This window comes from Hippoglossus hippoglossus, chromosome 16 (assembly GCF_009819705.1).
Source record: "Hippoglossus hippoglossus isolate fHipHip1 chromosome 16, fHipHip1.pri, whole genome shotgun sequence".
Lineage (NCBI taxonomy): Eukaryota > Metazoa > Chordata > Actinopteri > Pleuronectiformes > Pleuronectidae > Hippoglossus > Hippoglossus hippoglossus.
In genome coordinates, this window is record NC_047166.1 from 13,304,283 (window position 1) to 13,331,191 (window position 26,909).

General features: G+C 41.2%; 5 protein-coding genes across 8 annotated transcripts; all 5 read right to left on the reverse strand.

The window, feature by feature from the left end:
* Window positions 1-14: 14 nt before the first annotated feature.
* LOC117776369 (peptide YY-like) lies at window positions 15-1,155 on the reverse strand. Its single transcript, XM_034610235.1, has 4 exons — window positions 1,100-1,155; window positions 730-912; window positions 546-635; window positions 15-150 (listed from the first exon to the last, which is right to left on the reverse strand). Coding segments are annotated over exons 1-4 (300 nt in total). The 5' UTR covers window positions 1,102-1,155; the 3' UTR covers window positions 15-125.
* Window positions 1,156-5,507: 4,352 nt separating this feature from the next.
* On the reverse strand, window positions 5,508-7,671 carry malsu1 (mitochondrial assembly of ribosomal large subunit 1). Of its 2 annotated transcripts, none has more exons than XM_034610231.1 (4): window positions 7,304-7,671; window positions 6,231-6,397; window positions 6,066-6,147; window positions 5,508-5,974 (listed from the first exon to the last, which is right to left on the reverse strand). In XM_034610231.1, the coding sequence occupies exons 1-4, from the start codon at window positions 7,596-7,598 to the stop codon at window positions 5,823-5,825; spliced, it is 696 nt and encodes a 231-aa protein (XP_034466122.1). In that variant the 5' UTR covers window positions 7,599-7,671; the 3' UTR covers window positions 5,508-5,822. The 2 variants fall into 2 exon arrangements, with proteins under 2 accessions (XP_034466122.1, XP_034466120.1); XM_034610229.1 differs by having other exon boundaries at window positions 6,231-6,406; window positions 7,304-7,670.
* A 779-nt stretch (window positions 7,672-8,450) lies between these two features.
* On the reverse strand, window positions 8,451-12,731 carry smpd5 (sphingomyelin phosphodiesterase 5). Its single transcript, XM_034610200.1, has 8 exons — window positions 12,509-12,731; window positions 10,042-11,268; window positions 9,843-9,918; window positions 9,600-9,740; window positions 9,405-9,494; window positions 9,246-9,309; window positions 8,999-9,158; window positions 8,451-8,844 (listed from the first exon to the last, which is right to left on the reverse strand). The coding sequence occupies exons 2-8, from the start codon at window positions 11,161-11,163 to the stop codon at window positions 8,737-8,739; spliced, it is 1,761 nt and encodes a 586-aa protein (XP_034466091.1). The 5' UTR covers window positions 11,164-11,268; window positions 12,509-12,731; the 3' UTR covers window positions 8,451-8,736.
* A 1,842-nt stretch (window positions 12,732-14,573) lies between these two features.
* Window positions 14,574-18,765, reverse strand: grinab (glutamate receptor, ionotropic, N-methyl D-aspartate-associated protein 1b (glutamate binding)). 3 transcript variants are annotated; one of them, XM_034610220.1, is made up of 8 exons: window positions 18,603-18,763; window positions 17,468-17,770; window positions 17,246-17,389; window positions 17,044-17,147; window positions 16,369-16,569; window positions 15,934-16,062; window positions 15,688-15,831; window positions 14,574-15,404 (listed from the first exon to the last, which is right to left on the reverse strand). In XM_034610220.1, the coding sequence occupies exons 2-8, from the start codon at window positions 17,730-17,732 to the stop codon at window positions 15,252-15,254; spliced, it is 1,140 nt and encodes a 379-aa protein (XP_034466111.1). In that variant the 5' UTR covers window positions 17,733-17,770; window positions 18,603-18,763; the 3' UTR covers window positions 14,574-15,251. The 3 variants fall into 3 exon arrangements, with proteins under 3 accessions (XP_034466111.1, XP_034466110.1, XP_034466108.1); XM_034610219.1 differs by having other exon boundaries at window positions 17,429-17,770; XM_034610217.1 differs by having other exon boundaries at window positions 17,246-17,770; window positions 18,603-18,765.
* A 1,689-nt stretch (window positions 18,766-20,454) lies between these two features.
* Window positions 20,455-26,063, reverse strand: LOC117776364 (RNA-binding protein 24-like). The gene is made up of 4 exons (XM_034610228.1): window positions 25,632-26,063; window positions 25,277-25,400; window positions 24,665-24,719; window positions 20,455-22,077 (listed from the first exon to the last, which is right to left on the reverse strand). The coding sequence occupies exons 1-4, from the start codon at window positions 25,797-25,799 to the stop codon at window positions 21,714-21,716; spliced, it is 711 nt and encodes a 236-aa protein (XP_034466119.1). The 5' UTR covers window positions 25,800-26,063; the 3' UTR covers window positions 20,455-21,713.
* Between the last annotated feature and the right edge of the window lie 846 nt (window positions 26,064-26,909).

Genomic DNA, 26,909 nt, shown 5'->3' on the forward strand with positions numbered 1-26,909 from the left:
ACATGACACGCCAAACTAATTGTATCGTACATTGTTTATTACATGCAACACAAACTCATTTCATGTCTGTAACAGACAGGCAGCAGCTTTGTGGAATCAGCCTCGATATGACGGCTCCAGCAGCATCACCACAGAGGCGTCCCATCGTATCTGTAACATGAGGACGTCAGTAAAAAGTGTGTTTTTAGATGTCCATCAAAACCATGTAAGGATTTGGATTTATGGATAAAAAGAAAGTAAAAAATGAGCACAAGCGAATCATGCAATCAAAAACACATAAGATTGAATTAAATAGGATTTAAACAATGACACACATTAACAGAAACAGAAATAATCATGCTGAATATAATAGCGGTACACCAACTTGTATGGTTGTTTTTTCAGTATCACATTGTATTATATAGCTTAAAATTTGCATGTACATAACAAATATGAAGGTAGAAAAATCCAGTGGATATCAGTGCAGGTAACTTGTTGCAACAAGCAGCATAGCATTGTAATTTCAGAATAAAAAAATTATAAATAATACTAATAAAAGAATTTACCTGACATAGTTATATCCTGGAATATTCTCTGTGCTCTCCCTCACCAACACATCTGAAAATACAGTTTCTGGAGTGTCTCTTTTCCCATACCTATAATTTACACAATAAAATAAAATCAGCACATTAATACATCGTTGCATTTCATTTCTAAGCTGTAATGTTGTATAGAAATGTAAGTACCAACCTCTGTCTTGTAATGAGGTTGATGTAGTGTCTTAGTGCAGAGTAATATTTGGCAAGATCCTCAGCTGGTGCCCCTTCCCGGGGACTGACCGGCTTGACTGGATATGCATTAGTGCCAGAGTGAAAACAAGCCAGCAGGCAGAGAGCCAGTGAACCCAGCGACATCATGTAGCTCGAGCGAATCCTGGATCACAGGGAAAATTCATTAAATGCACGGTAAACAATTATTATCCAACAATATCACAATATCAACATCATTCTCCCATAGTTCATAAACCATACAAGATTTCAGATGCATAAGTACTCATTGACTTTCAAGCAAATAAGTGACAATTTGGTGTGAAATACCGAGAAATAGAAATTTGTCTTACATTATAACGAGACACTTGATGTTGCAGTGGTCGTTTTTTTTCTCGCTGTCCGAGGCACCTCTGTCCGATTCCTCACATTACCCCAGTTTTATAGAGTGTGTGTCGAGTGGGGAGGGAGGGTCATTTCATTCACTTATAGGTCACTCCTGAGAAATATCTACTGCCTCCTTAGCAAGACAGTCAAAAAAGACTGAAACATGAACAAGTGTCAAACTAAATGTCATGGTTACCATTAAATACCATGAAAAAACATAGCACTGGTTCTTTTATTTTACAACATTAGATTTATCAAAACATTGTTGATTATTATAATAAAGTAACTTTGTTTTATGCCTGTTCAAAATGTGCCTGTCTGTGGCATTGTTACAAACAAAATAGCCTGATGGGGGAAATGGTTTGTATTTACAAACTCGCCAAGCAACATTGTGTGATGTCCCTGTTAAATCACCCCAGCATCAAGATTATTTTGAGATGGGATTAGTGTCAATTGCTCATCCAATCTACTAAATACTGCACTTGACAAATCAGTCAATCAAAGGAAAATCAAAGGAACGACAGAAAGAGATTTCGGGATTGATTACAATTTAAATTGACTGTATTACAAATTTACTGAAGAGTTAACATGTGCTTTGAGGATTCAATTATTATAGATTTACGTCAACACACATTTAGAACATGATCAATTCCTTGACAAGCAATTAGTTTAATAACACTGAAATCCACTGAGGTCCACAATCAATTCATGTCGATTTGCAGAGTAGTTATTTCATTCTAAATTATTCTCTTTTCCATGTTAAATATGGGAATATGTTTAGAGTGGAAAAATAATAGAATGTTCTGTCCTTTTTTTACAGAAATAAATATTTAAGTGGAAAGCTTAAAACTGTCCACTTGTGAATCATAACCAGCATGACAAGTTTCATTAAAACTGATGATGCACAACTTGAAGTGGCTGATGATGGTTTGTTGTTGTTACATTAAGTTGAAATATGTGAAGATGCCGCAGGTGTTTAGAAAGATATTGTTTCAGTTTGATTAGATCTGCAGAGGGGGGGGTCTGCATTAGGAAACAATACATTTTGTATTAGCATTCAGTTTGAAAAACGATGTGCTCTTGTACCTAAAACAGCTCGCTCTATTAAGCTTTTTTCAATAACTCGTTAAATAAATGATGTGAATCTGAAGGTAGAGCGTGTTGACCCCTAAACAGAGGGTTGGCAGTTCGATTCCCAGCTCCTCCTGTCTACATGCCAAAGTGTCTTTGGGCAAGATACTGAGCCGTTAATTGAGATGGCTGTTCTACCCGAGTGTGAATGCTGTATTATAGAGAAACGCAGCGTAAAGAAGGATGGGTGAATGTGAAAAGGTGAATGTGGGGTCGTTTAGACTAGAAATCTGAAATATTAAACCCAACCATTAGAAATAATAGAAAAGGCAGCTGTAGTATGTTATCATTGATATCTGTATTTTCTTGGAGTTATACCTAATAGAATTATACGAAGGTTATAACAGGTTAGCAAGAAAAAGTCTTAAACTCATAAGTAAAATAAAATGATTTTGTGTTTCGTCAAGATTACTTCTCATTTATCATATCTGAAGGAAACATTGGCCTTACAACTTCTCTTCAAACTCTACTGACTTCCTTACATTTGTCTTAAGACAATAACTCGACCATTACAGCCAAACCAGCAAGTGGCTCCAAACAACCACACGAGAAGAAACACCAGTAAATCGCACAAGCCCTTTAAACTTTCAATTTCAGCTGATAGAGGGCACAAAAAGCTTTTACCCAACAAATGGTAAGATGACTTTAATGACAACTATTTTCTTGAAGAGCACTCTACTGAAATTTGACAGTAAATTGGTTCTGTTGTTTCCTACGACAGTCATGTGAGGACTCAGGGAAAGAACTTAAGAGTTGCAAACTTTCAGTCTTCATGTTATACACAGGTTATCCAGATGTTGTTTGCCAAAAAGGACTTATTGCATCCGGCAAAAGCTGTTTACATATTAAATGAAGGATTTCTTCAAAATCCCTGGAGACCAAACCAATAAAATGATAATCTAAGTAAAATAAACTGGACATGCAGTTAAGAATATAATATCTTCTCCAGATTCAGATTTGTTTATTAAAGTTGGACAGGGCAGAGTACAACATGTCAAACATTACACTATCATAAGCAGCAACATGAATTAAGAATTATAAACCCAATCATAAACATTTTTCAAACATGAGGAGCTTACTCTTGATTCCAAAAATAAAAAATAAACTACTAAAACAATATGCAATTATACTTTACTATCATACTAACTTGTGTGTCATATGTCACATGCTTTGTGGAGTCACTGGTGTTTTACCTGATAAAGAACCATTCATCGCCTTCTGAATAATGGGTGTGCAGTTTGGAGAATGATTAATAAATACCTCATTTGAAGACTTCAGCCTGCACTGTACCTTTTGTAAAACATGAGGACCAGGTGGTTAAATCACAGAGAGTCCTTCAGATGTCACTACTGATCATATTCTTCATAAACACTGACTGCCAAGAGAAAACCAAAGACAGACGGCAGGTTCCAGCCCACCTGCTGCACACAGGCTGATACCAAAGGACCTGAATACTCACTTCTAGTACTTGTACTTTTACTACTGCAGATATAACATAAGAACACTATCACTACAGAGGGTGGGTGGTTTGAATGAGGATTGAACCCTCATGATTGTGGGTTATGTGACAAATTATTTATTCCCAGTCATCTGCATACTGGAGATTAATTTGCACTTTTCTCACCGCAACAAAACATTGCCATGCATACACAATGATTATGATTACATGTACACAAACCCATTATAAGCTACTTTAAATCAATTTTATTAAACTAGATAGATGTGTTTTTATTGATTGAAGCAAAAACAATTGGAAGGATATGAGCCATTTCAAAATGCCTTGTGTACCTCAGTGTGTAACTCTGCTCCTGCTGTTTGCAAGAGGTAATTAATCTCCCCCCTCTTCCCCATCTCCTCCATCATGGAGGATATTAACTCCTGCATGTCCATAACGGCTGCACAAGCGTTGGTAAAATGGCTGCATGCATAATGAGAACATCAGCCACTGTAACAGAACTAATCTTTTTCTTTGACTTTCAATTTTCCCACTAGTGTGGTTGTGCTTATCTACTAGAAAGTAATTGTTTTAACTCCGTTTGGGAAACAAAAGGTCTAAAGCAAAGGCTTGCACTGGTATTCTACGATTTCATTCATGTGCAGCCATTATCTATAATAGCAATGAGCAATTTAAATTGGCTATTTGACGGTTAAAGTATAAATATTTTAGTATCATCAACAATTTAACGCCCACAATTTTGTATTTTAGTAGTTTTTTCCCTATGGTTTTGTGAAGCTGCTGAGATTGATTATCATTATTAACTTTGTTATTCAGTGTGTTAGTGAGAACATTAGTGAGAGTCACGATCTTAATTTCAGACCATGTTAAGTGTAAACTCAACAGGCAGAGAAACATTCAAACACCAGGTCCTGTCAGGCTCTGTGCGGGCTTCTCCTGCTTCATTACATTTTCACATTTAGCTAATGCCCTGATCGTGCAGGACTCACAGCAGCTCAATGGAACGGAATGGTCACTTGCAAGGAAGTTCTCAGGGTGTGTATGTGTGTCATTATGCTCATGTAATATCTTTCAGTGTTTGGTTCAGGCCGATTCTCCACAAAAATATGTATCTGCAATAATTGGAAGCTTTACAAACATGCATTTGTATGTTAATGTAGTGACAGAAAGTACAAAATATAGCATAGAATTCTTAGACTGTACAGTTGCAGACTGTAGCGGCTCTGAGTTACAAGTGCTGATCGGCCTTATAGGACCAACTTACTGACCAATCTTTCAGCCACGTAAGTGAAGAGTGAATGCACATCATGACACCGTCTCGTTTGGTGGAGGCAACAATATTTCTGCTTGAAAGCATGAAGTGGAGTGGCTTGTTTTGTTAACCCCACATTACTCCTCTTTGGAAAAATGTTTTTTTTACAGTTTTGCAGACAACAAACTGCTCAGTGGATTGAGCTCACAAATGGAAGGTGACCGAGTGCATTGAAATGAATATGCTTCAGTAAGCACTTTCAAGTTCTGGTGGTTTTCTTGAATATTTCCATTTCATGAGCTTTTATTCTTGTGCATTAAAGTTTGATGGGTTTAGAATTACTGCAGTAATTTTTAATGCAAGAATTTTACCTCTAAAAGATTTTTTTTCAAGGGTTTTAATACTTCTTCAGCTCTAGTTGGTTCAAATGTTAATATTTGCAAGCCTATAACTAAAATGTATCTTGTTAGCATGTATGCGTGTGTATGTATATATACACAAGGAAATACTCCGAATAATCTAAAGAGACCTAGAATAGTATAAAAATAATTTATTTTTACCATCAACATGTTAAACCATTTTCTCTTCAGCAGTCTCAACAAATATGAAACCTATGAAACACCATTTAATACAAATTCCATATGATGACCTAATATGAAAAATAGAAGCCTATTAATCAATGTGCTGGGGTAGTGACTCGACAGTAAAGCTGATGCATTAGAGATCAATTCATGCAAAATGTGTTTCATTGTCCAAAGTTATTTAAGATGTCAATAAATACCACAGAGATGGGGAAACAATAATCCCAACATTATAATGAAAGTCTATGAATGGATGATTTCTTGTGTTGTCACTTGATGTCAACATCATAGATGAAGTCTTCTGGAAGCTTCTCAACAGGGATCTTCATCAGCTGTTCATCATAGTGGCGGAGTGTCCAGAGTTTCTCTAGTTCGTACACGTCTCTGGCCTCTGGCAGCATGAGGTGAACAACCATATTACCTGAGGTGAAGAGAAATGGACATAAGAAACTACAACAACAAACACCAGTTAGCATAACCGGTCTAGATTGGATCTTTGGAGTTTTATATACCAAAGTCAATACACATCCAGTCCTCTGCATCCTTCCCTTCTGTCTTCACATTCGGATCACCATCTTTCTTCAGGAACTTGTACTAGAGGAAAACAACATGTTGAGTTTTTAAAAAAAAATGCAGTTTGCACATATGAGCATCAACAAAGAGAAAAAGAACATTACCACTTTGATGGCATAAAGTGCCATTGCCCGGAGGTGCCTCTGGGATGTTCCAGTGACGACAATGAAGTACTCGGCATATTTGATCTCGTCTGGAACTTTAATCACACAGATGTCCGCTGCATTTTCCTGACGCAGCAGAGACACCAGCACATCAAGAGTGAACGTGTCTGAGGGTCCTGGAGAAAACAAAGATCAAACAGTTTGTCTCACAATCATCTAGCAGTGAATGTGGCTGATCCACAACAACAGATCTTTTCAGCCATTATTCACTAATGAAAGCAATGCAGCTTGACTGCGTTACCTCAGCAATTAAAAGTAACAAAGGCTGCCACTGACACGTTCTCAATATCCATTATCTCCTTGATTAATAACTTGTTAATTTCAAACTGAAATACAAAGTCACGATTCCTAAATATAAATGTATTAATCCAATCGGGTCAATTGACGCAAATTCATCAGCATTTATTTAACTTTATTTTTTAGCAAAAGCAAAAACATGGGAAGAACATCTCAATATTTGAAGGTCTTTGCTTTATATTATGATGGTCATATTAAATACCTTTTAGATATTTGAAAATGTCAACTCTAGAATCTGTGAATTGTAATTGTTGATTTTCTGCAATTCATCAACAACAATTACTTGACTCAATGAAAAATATCATAAACTCCTAGTGAAAAGAATCATTAGTTACAGCTCCAACACATCCACAGAGCCCTGGAAAGGGATGGAGGAGGTATTTTCATCATCAATTATTCTGCAGACTATTTTCTCTTTATCAATTAAATGGACATTAGTTTCCCATAACTCCAGGCCCTAAGCAGCAGGGCAAAATCCAAATACATTCACTTTATTTATTATTTATTAATGGTGAAGAAAAATAGCAAATCCTCACATTTCAAGAGATGAAATAAAAGTGACGCATACAAATTAATGAATACATGACTTGAAATATTACTGTTACATTTAACATAAGTTTTACCTTAAAAATGACTGAAAATATCATTCAATTATATAAACATTATTTATATATATTCATCCACTCATGATCTCAGCGATATAACCCAGCACCTACCCGGGGCTCTGCTGTCACCGTGACTCTCGTGTGATTCCTCTGCAGAAACCTCGGGGTCCTTCTCTGAGTCACTGTTTTGACTCTTCACCTCTGAATAACATCTCGTGTTCAGTTGACAGGTGAAAACATGAGGTCGCAGCTGACGCGAGGCTGAACTCGGTGTGAAACGTCTGGTCAAACACAGACTGTGACGCGGTTCTCTGAAGACGTGTCTACAAACACCACTTTGTTCCAGTAAAACGCTTCTTTTAAACACAGACGACGCCAGTTTCCTACATCCGCTGAAAACACTCATGATTTTAATCAATGAATGAGTCTGTCGAGGGCTAAGCTAAAAACAGGAAGTGATTTCCGTCCTTGGCTTTTGATTGGTTCGTGCGGCTTCTTTGTCGGATTCTGGAGCTTGCTTGAAATAAACGAAGAGCACACCCTATCGGCCACAGAGGTTATGACCTCAGAATTCACACTGGCGATTCCGTAATATCAGGATCCTAAATACTGAATTTCAAAAGGCAGGATTATACAGTAAACTGTGTAAAGGTTAATAAAAGTGAGCACAGGGTAACTTTAACAGGTACATTTTAAAATATGCCTTCTAGTGTCAATCTGTGAACACACATGATTCTGTGCAGCGAAGGTCAAACATCCAAAAGGAGTTAAAAATGAACAAAACACATTTTTGAAAGAAGAGACTTTGTTTAAATAGTAACTGGTGAATTTCTTCTCTGGGATCAAAATTCTTAATTCAACCTACTGTATCAATGCATTTCAAGCTATTAGTTTATTATATTTTGTATTAGTAATCTGAATCTGTAGTGAGTATAAAGTAGCAGGAAATGGAAACACTAAAGCACTCACGTCTTCTGGCTGTGCTTGTGCATCCTTTTGAGATCTTATGAAGTAGTAACAATCACTATGGTTGTAGAGTTTCTTGTGCTAAATATCTTCTGCTGTGTAACGGTATCAGATTCACACTGATCTCTCCGCTGTTGCCAACATGTTTGCTCATTGTGGGATCTATAAGGTTTCTATGTGTAAAGTGCCTTCAGATATATCTTGTGATTTGGTGCCATACAAATAAAACTGAATTCAATTCAATCAAATCAAATCATGCACTTCATAATTGATGACAAATTAAAAGATACATACTCAGTGTAAAATTTATTATTTGTATTTATTTCTGTAGGAAAATTAATGAATGGAAAAAGCATTACAAAATCAACACCTCTGGCCCTAAAGAGCCTTAATGCATACGATTATCTACATTATAAAATTTTGATAAACCCATATTAATTTCACCTGAGGTATAATATCATTGGTCAGTACATTGTCAGTGAAATGTCAAATTCAAGAGTGTAAACAAAACAATAATGTACATCTTTGTACATTTTGTTCCCTTTTGTGTGAACGTGAAGCGGTGATCATGTTAGCCCTCATTCATCCGCACAGTCGGAGTCCATCATTACATTCAGTCTCAAGCCCACAGGAATATGGTCTGTAAGGCCAGCCAGCTGCGTGATAAAGGTCACCTCTTCAATTTCCTAAGAGACGAAGAGAGTGCAAGGTTTTAATGATGCTTGGAGATAATTGATGTTTTAAGAGCTGACTGAATTGTAATTTAAAAGGAGACAAACAATGGAGAAGGAGGAGAGGACTGAGTAGAATTAACACTAGAAACACACAAGGGCCACGTACTGTTCGGTAGTGTCTTGAAATGGAGCTTTCTCGAAACAGGATGTAGTCGAGCCTACGTCCGATCCACGGCTGGCCCGGCTCAGGGTAAACCAGTGGACAGCCCTCCGCAGGGACAGGTGGGGAGATGTAATGCTTTCTCACCTCTTCAATTTCCAAAGTTCTGCACAGAAACAGAGAGAAGACAGAGTGAGTGAGGAGCCCTGTTCACATCACAGTAGTGGGGACACGCTAAAGAAAGTGAGTTAACCTTTGTAGATTCTCTGGGGTATTTATGTCGTCCTCATACAGCGTGGGCTGCTCCAGTAAAGTACCTTTGGAGGAAAATCATCATATTACCTTTAAACATCAGAATATAGTGTAGATCTGGAGCATTTACTGTAGTTTAATTGATTGAAATGCTACTAACCAATGACCCAGGGCTTCTCTTTTCCCGGCCCTGCCCTGCAAGGATCTCTGTATTCCTCAAACAGACAGTGATTCTGTTCTAGGGTGTCATCTACAAAAACAATAAAACATTTATAAATACTAAAGAAATCTAGTGAAATGCTTTCAAGAAATATTATTGACAAAACATAGAAAATGGTCAGAGACACAGACACACCAGGTGAGCAGTTGTCAAAGTTGAAATCACCACAGAGCACATCAAAAACCACCTCCTCATCAGGGTCTCTGTTGGCAGCTTGAAAGTCACCGATCCACTTGGTCACCATGTTCAACTGCTCGCAGCGAATTTCCCCTTCACCTGATAAGAGATCACACAGACTCTTTCATAAGTGTGTTTCCTCATGAGAAGCTGTAAAATATTCTATTACATGAACAGACCGAATCAGGAAATGTGACTTGCCTTCTGGTGCATGAAGGTGTGTGCAGTTGAAATAGCCGACCACATTCTTCGGATTCTTATTCTGACCAATAAGCACCTGAAAATATCAAAAACCATCACTGCGTCATATTTTCACAGTCTTAAGAGTATTACAAAATCCTGACAGATTAATATGAATTCTGCAAAACAAAAAGGACACATCAGCCACTCATAGAGGTACCTTAATAGAAAGGAGGCCCTTAGCAGCCAGTGCGTCTTCCCCACGACTGTTGGGAAAGCAGTGATACTGGGCCTCGAGCACTGGGAATCGGCTGGCTAGAAACATTCCACTGTTGAAGAACTTGAAAGAGGAACATCCGCATGGTGGCTGGCAGGCATACACACCGACGTCGTACAATATGTGTCCAAACATGGGACTTAGTGCTTGGGTGAGTTTCTTTGCAGCCCCCTTATCGAACACTTCCTCCAGGCAAAGTATGTCCACGTTGGCTGGAAACAGTGACGAGACCTCCCAAGGTACATCATCCTGCTGACGGAGACCCTGGGAGAGCAAAGCTCGGGGAGCGCTCCGGTGACCCGTGCGCTCCTGCTGGTTGGAGTTCTGGTTGGAATTGAGGAGGGGGGAGGGCGACTCAGACGAGGGCTCTTCTGTATCATCACAAGGCACACAAACCACGTTGCTGTTGGACTTTGGGATTGGAGCATGTCCTTCATTTGAGTCTGAATGGTTATTGACGGAGGGCTGGGCCTGTCTATCTGTAGCACCGTATGTCGATGAGTTACCCATGGGGAGAATGCTGCCGGAGGGGCTGAGAGTGCCACAGCTGCTGGGGGAATCTACAAAGATGCGGATGTGAGGTCGACACACGCCGTGCACAATGCGCTGACCAATGGTGGTCGCCCTGTGCTGAGTGTGTGCTAGGTTGTTAAAGCGAGCCAGGCTATTAGGCAAAAGACACAGGTTGGCTGTGGCGAAACCAAATGATGCCTTTCCTACCAGCTCAAAGCCCCTGTGTGTCTCAGTCTCTGGTGAGGACGGTGTCTCTCTGTGGTAACAAAAGGGTCTGCGGCAGGCCTGAAGAGGAGCCCAGAGCATAAAGCCCAGGAGGGCCAAGGGGGCTGTTGCGAGAAAAAGAATCAAGAAGATAATGAAGCCAAAAAAGACCTTGAGTGGGTGAAGGTAGCATTCCTGCTCCAGTCTCTGCGTCCGCTCCAAGGTGGTGGACTTGCACACGGCGACGAGGCGATCAAGAGACCAGAAACAAGGCAGGATGAATGCCCATCCCACAGCATGGAGGCCTGCAACAAAGCAGTTGGGAAAGGGAGACTCCTGCAGGGCCATGCCTCTGCACCTTCTCTAAGCTGCAATGAGGTTGAACAACATAGGGACTTCCCGTACTAGCCTCATTCCTGTGGAAAGATAATCCTTCATGGGCGTCACTGGACACTAAACACAGGAAAGAAACAAGAGAGAAATCAAAATGTGACGACATGGCTCTGTTCTTTCTTCCGTACAAACAAGTACAGCGAGAATCCTCAGGAATACCTGGCTCTCATTCTCACACTGACTTCATGCCTGAACACGCAGTTGTGGGAAACATGAGGCGACTGACAAACACACTGACATGAATGCAGGATAGTCAGAGTTACAGGGAAGATAAGACTGGCTTAACCGCACACTTATGCAATACGTAATAATCACATTTAAAAGGAGGCAAAGAGGAAAAACAGTGTGTGAACTGCGTATAATCCCTCTGTCACCATCTGCACAGTGCTGCTGCTCACCACTGGCAGAATGGCGACAGCGAGGAAACGCCACAAAAACACCACACCCTAATGGGTTTGTACATTTCTTGATTATACTATCAAGGGGTTGGGTGCATCACAGGGAAAACCTAGTGCAAATATTTTCTAAACTTGTCATGATAATGATTAATGATAAGATGTACCTTTATTGATCCTCTGTAGAGCACACAGCGGCGAAAGGGAGAAAATGCAATACGAATAAAAATAGAAATACTATATATAAAAAGGTTTTGTCATTTCAAAATGTGCGATATGAAGATGAGGATCAAGGTCCAATTATTTGTAATATACGATGAACCAAAATGTGCAGTAGTTTTTTGTTGAAATTTAGATTTGAGTGTTTGACAGTAGGGGCTGTGTTGTGCAGTCTGACACTAACCATTGACTTCACAGTGAAGATAAGTGTGGATCAGTGTGTGTTTCTCCTGTAACGTTAGTGAAGTGAACAGAACAGGAACCAGGAAGTTGCGATCCCACGGCACCATGCGAAGACCCCCATTCAAATCAGACTACCATCAAGTACCACCGCCATGTGGCCCATCTATTATTAATGAAGGGAAGTGAGTGTGTGTGTGCGTCACTGTCTCCACTCCGCACTCGCACAGGTAGTTTAGAGGAGCGGTGGCAGCCTGTGTGCAGGTATGCTAAGCTAACAGTTTCACTTAATAATAAAACACACACACACACACACTTCGTCCAGACCCACGTTAACGTCGGTGTGTGGCCGCAACAAGTCGCCGAGTGGCCGCAGCTCGTGGCCGCTGGATGATCTCACTTTACACGTCTGGGAGTTCTCTCAAACGAAAGCTGTCACCTGTCCCGTCGCACAGCAGCTAGCTTAGAAAACACCCAGCTAACGTGGCGGATTGTAATGGTCTTACCTTAGAGCCGGGGGAGTCGGTGCGGGGAGCTCAGGCAGCTCATGTGTTCATCATGGGACATTTCACATGTAACATGTTAAACTGTAAATATGTTAATTTAAATCAATAACAATGATAAAAAACCATATGAGAGAAATGTGAAGCCTCTTGTGAGCTCAGCCGATCATCACTACATTAAGCCACACCCTAATGGCGTTGTCATGGAGCCGGGCCCGACTGTCACGTGACCTTACCTGAGGCGACCTGATACTAGAGCTGAACCCGCGGAGTAATAGTAGTAATAGTATCAGTAATAATAGTACTACTGTTAGTAAAGTAGAGGTAAAGTAATACTGTAGTAATACCTCTCTCTCTCTCTCTCTCTCTCTCTCTCTCTCTCTCTCCGTTTTGCAGGTAACTGATCCAGATATGACATTTATAATAATAATTAGTGTATACAACTACTGCCTTAATTATCATTACTACTACTAGTAGTGGTGACAATGAAACAATGTGCAAAAATAGTGAATTAAATTGAATTGAATAGTCTATTACTTTACTATTACTGTAATATTTACTGTTACGGACTGAGTACTATTTGATTTTCCCAGCTACTTAAGCAGAGGCTTCTGAAAACCTTTGGCCATATAAAAAACAGTATTATATTATAACATTTTTATTATTTTTGGATGGATTTATCAGTGTTACTGGACAACTTCTGCCATATTATTATGGTTGCAAGCAACTAATGTTTACAATGTGTTCTTCTTCATTTCTTGCCATTAACCTGCAGGCAATTTATAAAGGCAAGAAATGTCCTGCATGATAAGAATAGTACTCTGCACCCAATTGCACATACTCGTAGATATCAGTCCCCTAAACATGTCAGATGTTTTTGATTATTCTCTGAGAAATCAATGGAAAGTTAAAAAAACTGTGGTAATCCATCCAGTACTTTTTGTGTAATCCTGCAAACTAACAGACAGACAGACGCAGACGTAAATCTAACCTCCTTGGCAGAAGTAAAAATGCACCAGGTGCATTGTGGAACAATATAGTCCAGCTTGCTTAGCCTAAACTAATATTCTTGAACAATCTTGTCCTGTTAATTTATGTATTGACTAAACACCAGTTATTCAAATGCAGGTTTATCATGGCCTGGTTCATTTATTAATGTTTATTTCCAATTTGTGGATGGTGCAAGCTTGCAATACAATGATGTCTACCAGTGAATTAGAGGCTTTCTGTCCTACTCTGCCATGTTGCAGAGGCATTTGAGCAGCTGCAGGTTCTCCTGAAGTTTTATTGGAGCAGTGGTCATTACGAGCATTTTCAAAGTCTCTGGGTTGTTGTAGTCCACTGACTGAGTTCTGTATTCTCCAGACCTCTTCTTCAGGTGTTGATGATAAATTCAAATTCATCCACCTTCCCTGTCAGCGGATGTGTGCTAACCTACAAGAGAAGAAGAGAAGGAGAGTGAGTTTTGTTTTTGTAAATTAACTGATGAGATAAATTACGATTAAAGCTTTGTTGAGATTTGATGTCTTACCTATAGACTTATGTCAAAAGTCTTCATTTAAACACTTCAAATAACGCTGAAGGGCTTTCTTAGCTCACGACTAAAGAAATTCAAAATGCTAATTTTACGTTAAAAAATGAAGGCAACCAGAAATCCTACACTGAACTCAGCTTGTTTAACTCAGTTGTATTTTACATTAATTCTTGTTCTACCTTTACTTTCCTCAACTCTAGCTGCCATCTAGTGGCAAAGAAGAAGAACAACAACAATACCTTATGACGCCTGCAGATTATCTTTGTTGAGGATCTGCATCGTGGCTCTCAGGTCAACGTTTTCCTTAATGACACTGAGCAGCGACTTCAGCTGCTCGGTCTCCTGTCCCAGTTGTTTGTTTTCTGACAGCAACACAGCGACGGTTTGCTCCAGGTCCATTTTGAGGTTCCCAGTTTAAGAGCAGCAGCCACAAGCTCACTAACCTCCACACTGACTGAATCATATTTCAAATCAAAACAGAAGTCTCTGGTGGGATGTGATTCTGACACTCAATACAAACGACAGTGGCCAGGGTTTGAAAAGCATCTTCATGTTTAACTATGAAAAGTGTTTTCCTTTACATTGGAAATAGAAGTCCCAACTCAAAGTGCATTTAGCATTTCAGCCACATCACATCACACAGCTGTTAGTGGATGGAGGTTTTTTTTTAGGTTGCAGCAGAGAAAGAATCAAGCTCAGCACTTCTGCTTCATCCAATACACGACAACATCAGCAGTTTTCATATGTTTTGGTTTATAGGTTAAATATGAACGTTTCTTTGTGACCCTGGACAATCTGGACACCATTTACTAGATTTTTTCCTAAAGCTGCAATGGATGATATCATAACTGGTACTGAGGTTGCATGTAGAAAGAGTCATCTCCTGCGGATGAAGACTGTGTGATACAGGCGAAAGCTCTGGAATAAGCAAGAAAGTGGACTTTGAGTTGTGACCATTTTGTCAATTTTCATACAGCAAAAGAAATGATTTACCAAACCAAGATGAAGTTTTGTACCACAGGACATATACCTCATAAAAACCCCAAATTACAACATATATAAAATCTATATTATCATAAAAGAAAAACATATGCACAAGGTGAAGCAAAGAAATATCCAACTATGTGATCAATGCACACTACAAGCCAAAAATAAAAAGATTATGGGAATTCACTTTTATACATGAACTCAAAGCTATTGAGTTCCTCCCGCTCAGCCCCCTCTTGCTCGTCCAACGATAGCGAGAATATAGAGGAAGATGTTGATGATGTCTGTGTACAGGGTAAGAGCAGCAAAGATGTACTCCTCCGGACTCAGGGCCAGTTCCTTGTTGCCAAGCAGCAGCTGCGTGTCAACGGCCAAGAACTGGAGCACAAAAGAAATTCACAGTGGGTCATTTTCACATAGTCCCAAACAAAAGATATAGAAAAGTCAATATCTACTCTTGTGCAAGTCCTGTGGTCACCATTTGAAGGGGAAATATAACCTTACCCCTTTAAAATTTGAATTATTATAAAGTTTCAATACCCAGCAAACTTCCCACGTATTATACTGCTTGGACATCAGAAACATGATTAACAAGGACAATACTCTCTGCTCTCATTATTGCCATTAACAGAAAATACCAGAGAAAACAGTTGGCACTTACACAGGTGAAAAGCAAAGCTCCCAGTCCAGCATACACAATGTGCAGAATCCTGTTGCGGATGAAGATGCAGAGGATGCCGAAGAAGATCAGGACAATTAAACAGACGAAGAGCACGCCGTGACAGGAAGTGAAGTCGTACTTGGTCTGCAGGAGGAAGCCAAGAGGGACATTGAGGTTACTTCCACGTCAGAGTGGGATTGATGTACATAACATACGTGCACGAGGCAGGGACTGACAGATACACACCTGCAGAGAGAAGAGGACCACTGTGAAGCACACAACTGCTGTGATGCCCACTGCCATGATTACGGACTCGGTCTCGTGGAAGCTGGCGATCATTCCCACCATGTAGGACATGCTGAGGGTCAGGATGGACTGAAAACAAGACACACGTCGGATGAGGTGCAAGTTCAAGACATGAATTACTGATCATTTCCAAGTTGCAACAGTGATTTGTGAGGCTGTATTTATCAAGTTTTTTAGCAAGGAGGCAGTCGGTTCCTTATTCAATTCAATGATTAAAACAAAGTGTTATAGAAATGAAACCTTTTCCTTCTCCCCCCCCCTCCCCTCCCTCCAAGACAATAATAGTCCAGATCAGATATTGCTGCATTTCCTGAGCTTTAACTCCTCCCCTCTTCATTTCCTTTTCTCAGAAAAACAAAGTCTGAGCAGGCGTACCAATGCAACCAGGTTCCAAGGGTGTCTCCGGCGAACGCTTCCACAGCAGCTGATCACACAAACAGACACAAAGAACACAGCGTAGGACACCAGGTAGGTCCAGGTGTTCACCAGGACGAACATCTTGACTTCATCCACAAAGGTGAAGACTGCCACAAAGGCAAACGTCACCATCAGCTGAGCAGTTAACACCAAGAAAACCTGGAAGGAAGAGTGAATTAATAGGCAGCAGACACAGATGGCATCCCTTACAATCAATGTTTATTGTTTTAGGTGTATCTCAAGTTGCATCAGTGATTAAGATCAACTCCACCATGAAGGTTGGGTTTTTAGGTTGCGTCTGTTTTTCTGATGTTTGTCAGGAGGATACGTCAAAAATTGATTTCAATGAAATACAGTGGAAAGTATGGCGACTTGCCAAATATGATGTTCATGCAAATTCTAGGACTTTAACGTTTTTTTTAACAATACAAGCTAGAGGATCTTGTGATTGTGTTTATCACTGAATGCATTTGTGATTTAATTCAATGTCTGGATGCAAAAAAAACATCTTAAAATGTATATTTAGTTAAATATTAAATTGAAGGATTTTGCAGGATATAAAGTGGTCTGATTAAGCATATAGATAAAATGATCTGTCACTGTATCTATCATTTTACCACTCGGTCTCCTTACCTTTCGAATGAAAGCTCGTCTTATGGTTTTGTTGTCTAATCCAAAATCAAAGTCATTATTCTCGTCGAAGGGGGGCGGGTCGTCCTGGTTGGGGAAATCATCATCTGAAAAGGCACCAAGCAGAAACATCAATTCGATAAAATAATTCTTGCGAACCTAATTCTGAGTAAAAAAACAAAAAAACAATGTTAGAAATACTAACTGTCAAAGTTTGCATTGAAGCCCTGGTCTGGTGGAGAATATGGCAAAGATGATGGTTTGCCCTCGCCTGGTGGACAATACGGCAAAGATGAAGGATTGCCTTGGCCTGGTGGACAATACGGCAAAGATGAAGGATTGCCTTGGCCTGGTGGACAATATGGAAAAGATGATGGATTGCCTTGGCCTGGTGGACAATACGGCAAAGATGAAGGATTGCCTTGGCCTGGTGGAGAGTATGGCGAAAAAGAGGGATTGAAGCCATATCCTATGCCGCCTTGGGGGCTTGTGGCCGCCCCAAAACCTCCAACCATGCCTGGTCCAAAAGCAGTCGGTGGAGGGAAAGGGAGGCCGCCAGGAGCAGGGCCTCCGAACATGTTTGGGCCGGCCATGTTCATGTCAAACGCAGCAGGGAATTCCGGCTGCCCTGGGATATAGGGTGGAGGGGGTCCCCCTTGCAGGGGGGTGTATTGGATCTTGTCGGTAGACATCTCTGGCGTGGAGCGGGAGCGGGACGATTGGTATAGCTCTGAAAAACATAAAGTTGCATGAAAGGTTGTCAGGGGGAAATAAGGTGTTACAAGCTCACGATGAGCTCTAATGTCACGGGGGGGTCACATGATGACGCTGCCCAATCCCAAGGAATCAACAATGACTGGCATCCTGATGCGTGTGCGTGTGTTGATATTGTCCAGCCACCAAGCTGGAGCTGGAGCGAAGGTTTGAAACCCACCAACTCCATTTATCAGGTTTGTTTTCACAGCAGACAATTTGCCTCGTCACGGCCGGAAAGGTCCGGATTTTTCTTATCAATTCAATTACTGTATTCAAATTGATTTAATTATACTGTGACGCCATGTCCTCTGTGGAAAGGGCCTGTTTTATTCCACCAGGGAGGAAGTGCAGAGGGTTTTCACGTTGACATAGATTTCATCATCCCTTTAACAGAGTATGCTCTTATCTCCTCACACCCCCCCCCCCCCCCAACCACTGTTTGATGAAGGATGCTTCACCTGACCCCATCTTTAGCTTCATGCTAACCGGGGATAGCTTCATGCTAATGGCCGTTTAGAAGTCAAACGATGAGCTGCCTTCATTTCCCTGAGGAGAACCAGCGACTGGATTAAGGCCACAAATTCCTCTTTTAGCCAAAGAAACGGCGATTTATCCCAAACAACCCACATTCAACTGGGTCGTCTGTGATAAATCAACAGCAGCGACGAATAACCAGACAAAGAAAAGGAAACACGGCTCATTTTAACGTCACAACACAAGATGCTAACAATAACGTTAGCTCACTGAAAACGCGACAAAAATACCCAGCAACGTCAGCACAGCTGGGGTCTGTGAATGCTACTCACGTTCCTGACGGTCACAGGTTCGATCCCGAGTGGCTCTCTGTCTTGTATCTGCTGTGTTTTCCTCTCACCCTTTGATGTACATGTGTGTTATTCTTTCACTTGACGGTTCACACCGACTGCCAGGAAATAGCCGGACCACCCCCCCACCGTCACCGCCCCCCAGGCTGCGGAATGTCACGTGGCGTTCAGGTCGCACCGGTCAGACGGGAACGACCCGAGAGATTTCACCACACATGACAACTATTTAAGGTTTTGTGGTAGTAGTTTGGTCGTGTAAGATTTAATGAATTTACTTAACAACAAAAACAGCTCTATTTCCACTTAATTTTACTTAAACTACACTGAGATGCGCACTTTCGACTGTTTGAGGCATCCGTGTTTGATTAAGATGAGATAATTATATGTTTTTCAGCCTTATTTTAGACATATTGGAGCTTTAATTAATTTCAATGGCCCACGTCGTGTTTATGTCGGGGATATTGACATGAGCACATCTTTTGGGATGGTTGGAAACCCATAAGTACAACGACTCCGTCAGCACTTGAACGCAGCACTCTTACTAGCTGAACGCGTAACTAAAAGCTATTTGCGTAAATGTGCGACAGAAATTCACATTCACCAACACTAACCACCGGACCAGGAAGAATAGTGAGTTCATATAATGGCTTCGTATTAAATACATCAACGCAATAGTCGCGATTTTGTATTAATTTGAATGATCAACAACAGTTTACACTTGTTTTATAACATTTAACATTTACAAAACAAACTGACTGTGTGTCAAAGCAGCATTGAACCATATTCAACTGGAGAAACGTCAGAACAACATCTTATTGTTATTTGTTTTGGGAGATTTTCACAGTTGGGTGTTAAACAACAGTTCACATACGAAATCCAGGTTTATTCTTCATCAGACGTTGCCAAACTATCTTCGTTGCAAAACAGAAAATACACTGTCTGTTCAAATTTTGAGAAAATTAAATGAAATAAAACTTTCAAAATAAACTTTTCCGCCCCTGTAGTTATACTCCTTAACAGTATGGGGTGCTGCAGCCTCCTCAGCACCCCCACCTCCAGCGTCCTTGGCCACAGCTCTGGGTGACAGTCACCAAACAGCATCTGTTAGACTGGACCCTGCAGCTGTCTGTCTTTCTGCTCCTCTGTTGTTCTGCAGGTCACATTACACAGGTTCCCTCACAGCTGTACAGTAACATGAGTCGTACGAACTGTAGTGAGCGAATGCAACAGGTGAATGAGACGGGGAGTCGGATCTTAGGGTCTCTGAGGGTTTATGACTTATACTGCAGCCAGCCAGCAGGGGGCGATGGAGATGCTTTGGCTTCACTTTTGAGAGCCGTCATTTTGTCCGTTTTTCATGTACAGTTTATGTTTCAGCTCATCAAATGTAATTTTAGCATTTACGTGTAAAATTATCAATATCTAAGGGTTTCGATGGTGGTGTATCAAGGGACCTCTCTACTAGTTTGGAGGCTGGATTCATGTACAACAAACATCTGCATTGTTTTTTTTTCATGTAAATAGAACAGACAGGCTCCCCAACATTATTTCAAGTGTAATCCATTATTAGTTGGTTCTGAAGACCTGTGTGTCCTGAGAAAAAGGACACAAATCCTTGCCAGTACAGTCTTTGTTTTGAAATATATGAATCACATTATTTCAGTTTACGTGACAGTCACACAGCTACTGACTCATCTGCTGCCTCACTATACACAGAGAGCTCATGAAAACTCATTAGTATATATGCTTTGTATACATTTACCATCTGCTACTGTTCTGTATTCATTTCCACAACTGTGACCATCATAGAACATACAATAAAAACACAGTTGAAGGTAGATTTCCTTTTATTTCACAAATTAAATGTTTGCATTCGTTTTGAGTCATGCATTACAAATTACAAGGTGCAACAGGTGAAGCCCTTGTGATAGAAGACATTTAATGTCAAAAGACATCAAATGTAAATGAAGAAAAAGAAATTTAAAAAGTTGACAGCCGTCACACTGTCCTTTATCAAACTGGTCAAGTATAAAAAGCGACATTAAAGAATTAAGGATATATTTTAGACAACATTATATCGACAGGAATCAGGAAAAAAGCTTTGGAGTTATTGCTACGTTTCCACACATATTTTGTTCTTTATACACAGTATAGCTCAAAGTGAAGCCAAGTTCAAACATTCTTTCTCACATGTGCGCTTGATCATGAGAAATGCAGCAGCACGTGTGTGACATGTTCTACAGTAGGCTTTATACTAATACACAAATAATAAAGGGTTTATTTTTACTGTAAGGCTCCATAATAAATACATAAATAGCATAATTTAAAAGGCACATGATGAAATAGTTTTTTTTTTTCTTTTTCAAAATGAAAGATTCACATTCAACAATGTTTCTTCCCTTCTGCTGAGTTTAGTTGAGGTGCAATTTGAAGGGAAGAAAAGTGAGTGCTTTCACTGCAGCATTTTGTCCTATGTACTATCAAGAAAACACATTTCAGAAGGAACTAGTCGAGGATGTCTAATCTATCTCACTCCAAACAATTATTAAAAAAGAGAAAGTCCTAAGAAAATAGCTCTATCAATGTCTGCATAGCTTTACCAAACAAAAATACTGGTCCAAAACTATGAAATACTGAAAACTGCATGATGACGTAACACATGTTCTCATGTGTGAGTGTGTGTTGGTTTTTAGTGGGGAGGAAACCTGATTATAAGACATTAATGTAATTGTGAATTTTATGCAAATTACACTTAAATATATAAATATACACAAATGGTTGACATGAGGTCCAGTGAGTGTGCTTCAATTAACATTAAACATTATTTAGCTACTGAATAAATATTAAATATTCATATCTATATTCAATAGTGGCAAAATACTGTTGCTGCCTGAATAAATTATACAGTAATTTCTCATCTGTCTCCACGTTTTTTGGTGATTTTCTTCAGGCTCTTTGGTAGAAGGATTGATACGATAAAACCTGGGACTGACAACCATCATTCAGCTTCTACTGTCTTCCCTCTGTGACCTTTGACCTCCTTATATGGAGTGGACCACCCCTGCTTTCCTCCTGTCAGGTATTTTCATGCTTTTACTGCATGCGGTCTGTCTGCAGCTGCTGGGGTTGGTACTGGCTGAAGGCCGCAGCCGCAGCGGCAGCTCCTGGGGTGGCAGCAGCGGCGAGCGGCTGTTGCATCGCGTATCCATACCCTGCTGAGGTCATGTAGCTCGTTGGTGCTGGTGAGGCCGCATACGGATACTGCTCATAGGCAGCTGCAGCGGCGGCAGCGGTGGCAGCAGCCGCGGAGTACTGAGCGTATGTCGCTCCGGTATAGTCAAGGTACGGGGAAGTGGCGGCAGCAGCAGCTGTCGCTGAAGCAGCAGAGGATTGGACATGAGGGATCACCATACTGGGCTGCATAAAGGCCTGAGGATAGACGTAGTGAGCAGGGATCCTGTAGGACACAAAGACACACAGGGTCAGAGCAGAACCACAGCGGCTCATCTGTCCAACGCTGAAACTCTGGAAAACTGAAAAGCAGGCGCCACAAATACATCAATCCAGTCCTCAGAACACAGCAAATCCATTCATTAACAACTGAAAAACCCTGGCTAGAAATGAAAAGTTAAGGAAGCAGCAAAACCAAAACAGAAACTCAAGCGCAGCTTTTAATTTGAATAAAGCACCTGAATCTGAAACACAGTGAGGCATTAAAGAGAAGGCACAGCCCAGCTCTGCACCCAATGGCTCACTGAAAACTAGATGGGACAAAATGCGAGCTCATCGCACAACACCACAACATATCAAGATAAGAAGTGAACAGTATTCTGTCCACGCACTGCCACACCAACACCACACATACAGGCATGCCCACACATGTTAATAGATCCTTAAACACAAACAGATATGATATCCGTGTCTAAATAAATTATTTAGAGCAATGCTGTGGATGCAGCTGCTGAGGTAACCAAACAGTATCTTAACAAGTGGGGGGTTGGTTATTAGTTTGTGCAGAAGCCTTGTTGTGGCTGGTTTAAAAAGAAATTCATGTGTTTTAAAAGGAGAAAATACTGTTGTAAGAGTAGGAGATTTCAATTGGAAGAGCAATATTCTGAATATAGAATACAAGTACAAGTACAAGCCTGGGTATCTGGGTAAATTTGGTCCCACTTTAAACTTGTGTTAAAGTCCCCTGAGTAAAATATACTGAGGAGCAGGTGTGAAACTGTTATATCTGTCCTCACACGAGCGTCCCCCTCCCCCTCTTACTGACATACACCCCCACACAAACATGAACACCAGCTTGACTGACAAGGGAGGCTGGTAGCATGCTATTTTTTGCTCCCCTTGTCATCTCCAAAGGACAAGCTGATCTCTTCCTTCACAAACACATGGCAGGGAACTGGTCAACTGTAATGGCCGCCTGCAGCGCTCTCCTGTCTCAATGACTTCCCCGGTCATATTTAATGTCAGATTGGAGGCTGTTGAAGAAGTGGGATGTATGATCCACGGCTGTTAATAAAAGCTAAAAGGTTTTTGTACTGAAGCTGCATATTGATAGTAGGAAAAGTTTTTTTTTTCCCATCAATACAATCACATACATACTTAGGAATTTGTCACTATGTGGGGAAAACGTGCCGTTATGTGTTCTCTGATATTTGTCCTTGTTTAAATACCAGAGTTTCAAGTGCAAAAAGGGCACATGAGCAGCTGACTGCGGTCTATTGAAAGAGCAGGGGCGAGTTCACAGCTAAATAAAGATGCTTTGTAAATCACCAGGACACATGGGTAATCCCCAGCACATAACCAAAAGGCTCCACGGGCACATGGCTCGCTCCACCTGTTGTGCACGGCCGAGCGGCCCCGTCTGTGCCATACATTATTAACAGCGCTGCCGAGTGACTCCTATTTTCCATCTGAATTTGAGAGGCCATGGAGATCGCTGTGGCCGACAGCTGCCGCCTGAGAGGCCGGCTTAGATCTCTGTGTCCGACCTACACAGCAGACAACTTGTCTGTATGGACTTTTTTTTGTAAAGCTAAATAACACATCACATATATTTAACATTGAAAATTGGTTAATACAGAGTGTGATCTGGCTTTAAAGTGGGAAATTTAACATTCTATTATTTGCTTCGCTGGAGTGATAAGAAAAATGCTGAAATATGCGTGTTTCATGTCCCTGTAAATTTGTGAGAGCAGTGGGTTAATAAAAGAAAACAAAAACACAGCATCATGGGTAAGAAAACAGAAAAACAACTCCTACATGCAGGCCAGTGTTTGTTTTGTTGAAAGGGATCAAGTTTTTTTTTTGGAGGAAATTACAAACACACCGAGTGATCGTCAGCCCCTTTGTGACAACAAAACACAATCAAATGATGTTAACTAAAATAAACAAAATGGGGAGGAGGAAACAAAAAACAGGCTAAAGCACAAATCAAATCTTTAAAAAAAGGGAAAAAGAATCAACACCACATCGCAGAGTTACACGACTCCCTATCAAAACTCACAAAGTCCTGCACCCCACTGCAAGTAGGAATGAGCACACAGTTAAGCTGAACACCACATCATACTGAACACAAGGCACACACCAGTCTATGTACTATGGAAAACTGAAAAACAACAACAGCAGAAGACTTCCATGCATCTAGTCACCATTTCAGTTCGTTTCTGTATGTATACAGGTAACACTTTAGCGCTCTGCCCAACGCAGACTCAGCTATTCCTCAAACCATCCTGTCCCCCTCATCAGCTATTTTAACCGTTAGCGAGCCTGTCAGATCAGAGAGAGATGGACAACATGAAGTCAAGTCCTGTGAGTGGGCTGAGGACAAAACAAAAAAGGTTCCTTCACAGTCAACGCCAAGCAGAGGAGCACACGTCAACACTCACATGTCCTCATTCAGCATTAAGAAGGTGGAGGCAGTGGTGAATAAATGTTTACAACAGTAACAAACATATATACATGAAAGACATGGCAAAGGTTTTCTAGCATTTTGCACAGAAGATTTTGTGATGTGGATGTTCTGCAGGTGAACTCACCCATAAGGTCTTTGGATGAACGCCGGGTGGATCTGGGGAACGCCAAATGCAAAGCCTGGAACAAAAAACACATGTTTATTTTGTTTCAAATTTAAATCGTCAAATTGTTTTTAATGCAGTGGAGAAGACTTTCAAGAAAAGGGAACTTATCCTTTACAAAACTACACGTCCCCTCCAAGAAAACAGAAACCGACACCAAAGATGTCTGTCTACACGAAGCTTGTATTCTCCAAATGTCAAGATTATCTTCTTACTCATAGTTGTACTTGTGTCTACTTTTAGTTATGTTTTCACCCCTGTCTGTTTGTTGGTTTGTTTGTAACCAAGATTACACAAAAACCGCTGAACCGCTTATCAAGAAACGTGGTGGAAGGATGCAGTGTGGGTCAGGGAAGAATCCATTCAATTTAGGTCAGAGTCCAGGAATTCTTCTTTCACCTTTTTCACTATTTTCCACAGGAATAATTCATGGATCTTGTTAAGAAAAATTTAGGTGACTGATTCCTATGCGTGTGTGAATGTAAAGGGACTGTGGGGCCTTGGCGGAGGTTCTAGTTTGATCTGAGCAGTGATATCAGTGTGTGTGTGTGTGTGTGTGTGTGAGACCCTCACCTGGCTGTATGACCCGGGGCTTGGCCCCCAGGTAGGCCAGGTTCACATTGGCTTTCCTCCCGTCTATGATGGGGTTGGGGTCCTTGCAGGCTCGGTCGGCGGAGGTCCGGTCTGCCATGGTCACCTACAGGAAACAACATGGGGGTTTCAACATTGGTTGGAGGCTTCTAACTGCACCAGTTTGGCCACAGGGATAAAACAGAGAACATGTGCTGTCATGTACCAGCACTTCCAAGTCTGCCACACTAACACTTCATTCTAACAGAGCAGACTCGTACTTCAGTCTGTGGCTGCAGACTGTTGCTCAAGCAACTTTTTTAAAACTCCACAACTCGAGTCCAGCTCGTTCACTTACGAATCCATAGCCCCTGGATTTGCCAGTCTGCCGGTCAGCGATGACCACCGCCTCCTCGATGTCCCCGAACACCTCGAAGTACTTCCTGAGGCTGGAGTCCGTGGTGTGATACGGGAGACCCCCCACGAAGATCTTGGTGTAGGTGGTGTCTTTCTGAGCAGAGTGCATCGTGTGACAGAGGATTTCCTGGAGCTTTGCAGGTGAGATGAAGGGGAAGAGAAGGAGGTGAGAGGAGCAGCAGCAGCGGCGGCGGCGGGTCAGGGAGAGAGTGTGCGGAGCGGACAGGCGGATCCCCGGTAATGTGACGGAGGAGGAAGAGGAGGAGGAGGAGGAGAAGGACACCTGTTGTCAGAATGAGACTCAGACACTTGACTCCACCCAGACGCAGCCAACCCACTGTCACACAGCTGCTCAAACAGGGGTCTCTCTCTCTCTCTCTCTCTCTCTCTCTCTCTCTCTCTCTCTCTCTCTCTCTCTCTCTCTCTCCCTCCCTCCCCCCCCTCTCTCCTCGTGGGCTCGTGTTTCCAATAAAGTGAGCAACAGATGTGGGTCAAGACACGTTGGAGAGGGATGTTCAGGACCACGTGGTTTTGCTGCCACTCGCAGACAACATGAGATTGCACGTCAACGCCAGCAGGATTTAGCCAAAAAATGCAAACCCATTGAAAATATTAAATTTTCTCCCAGTTCATTAGATTTTCTTAAATATTTCATTCATTTATTAATGCTTTCATTTATTAAACTGTAGCTTCTTCTCCCAAAACAAAGGTCTAGAGTCTAAACCGACCTGAGCACACTTGCTCGTCTGAAAACCAAGCAACCGGATGGATGTGGACTCACATATGAGACTAAAAACTCTCTCTTATAAGAAAACCTGGAAGGATAAATACATTTGACTGCGTTCGCAAAACTACATTCATTTAGTTTAAGAATAAAAGGTCTTCTAATTAGTGACCCGTCCTCAGACATCGGATCAGTCCATCATGGTCCCTGCCTAAAACATTTCTGGATGACAACATGTTTACATGTTAGTGTTGTTTATCTCTCCATCAGCCGCAGGCAGGAGAAGTTCCAGGGGAATGAGATCTGCTCCTGTGACAGGAGTCGTCTCTGCCCGACATGAAGTAACCAGAAAGTGGAACAAACATCACTGCTGACACTCTGCACGAGCACATGTTTTTAAATAACAGAATCAGATCAATTACCTGCTTGTGGACACCTCAGAGATATGGACATATGACCGTTGCATTAGGATATCGGGTATTTTTTGTTTTAGGA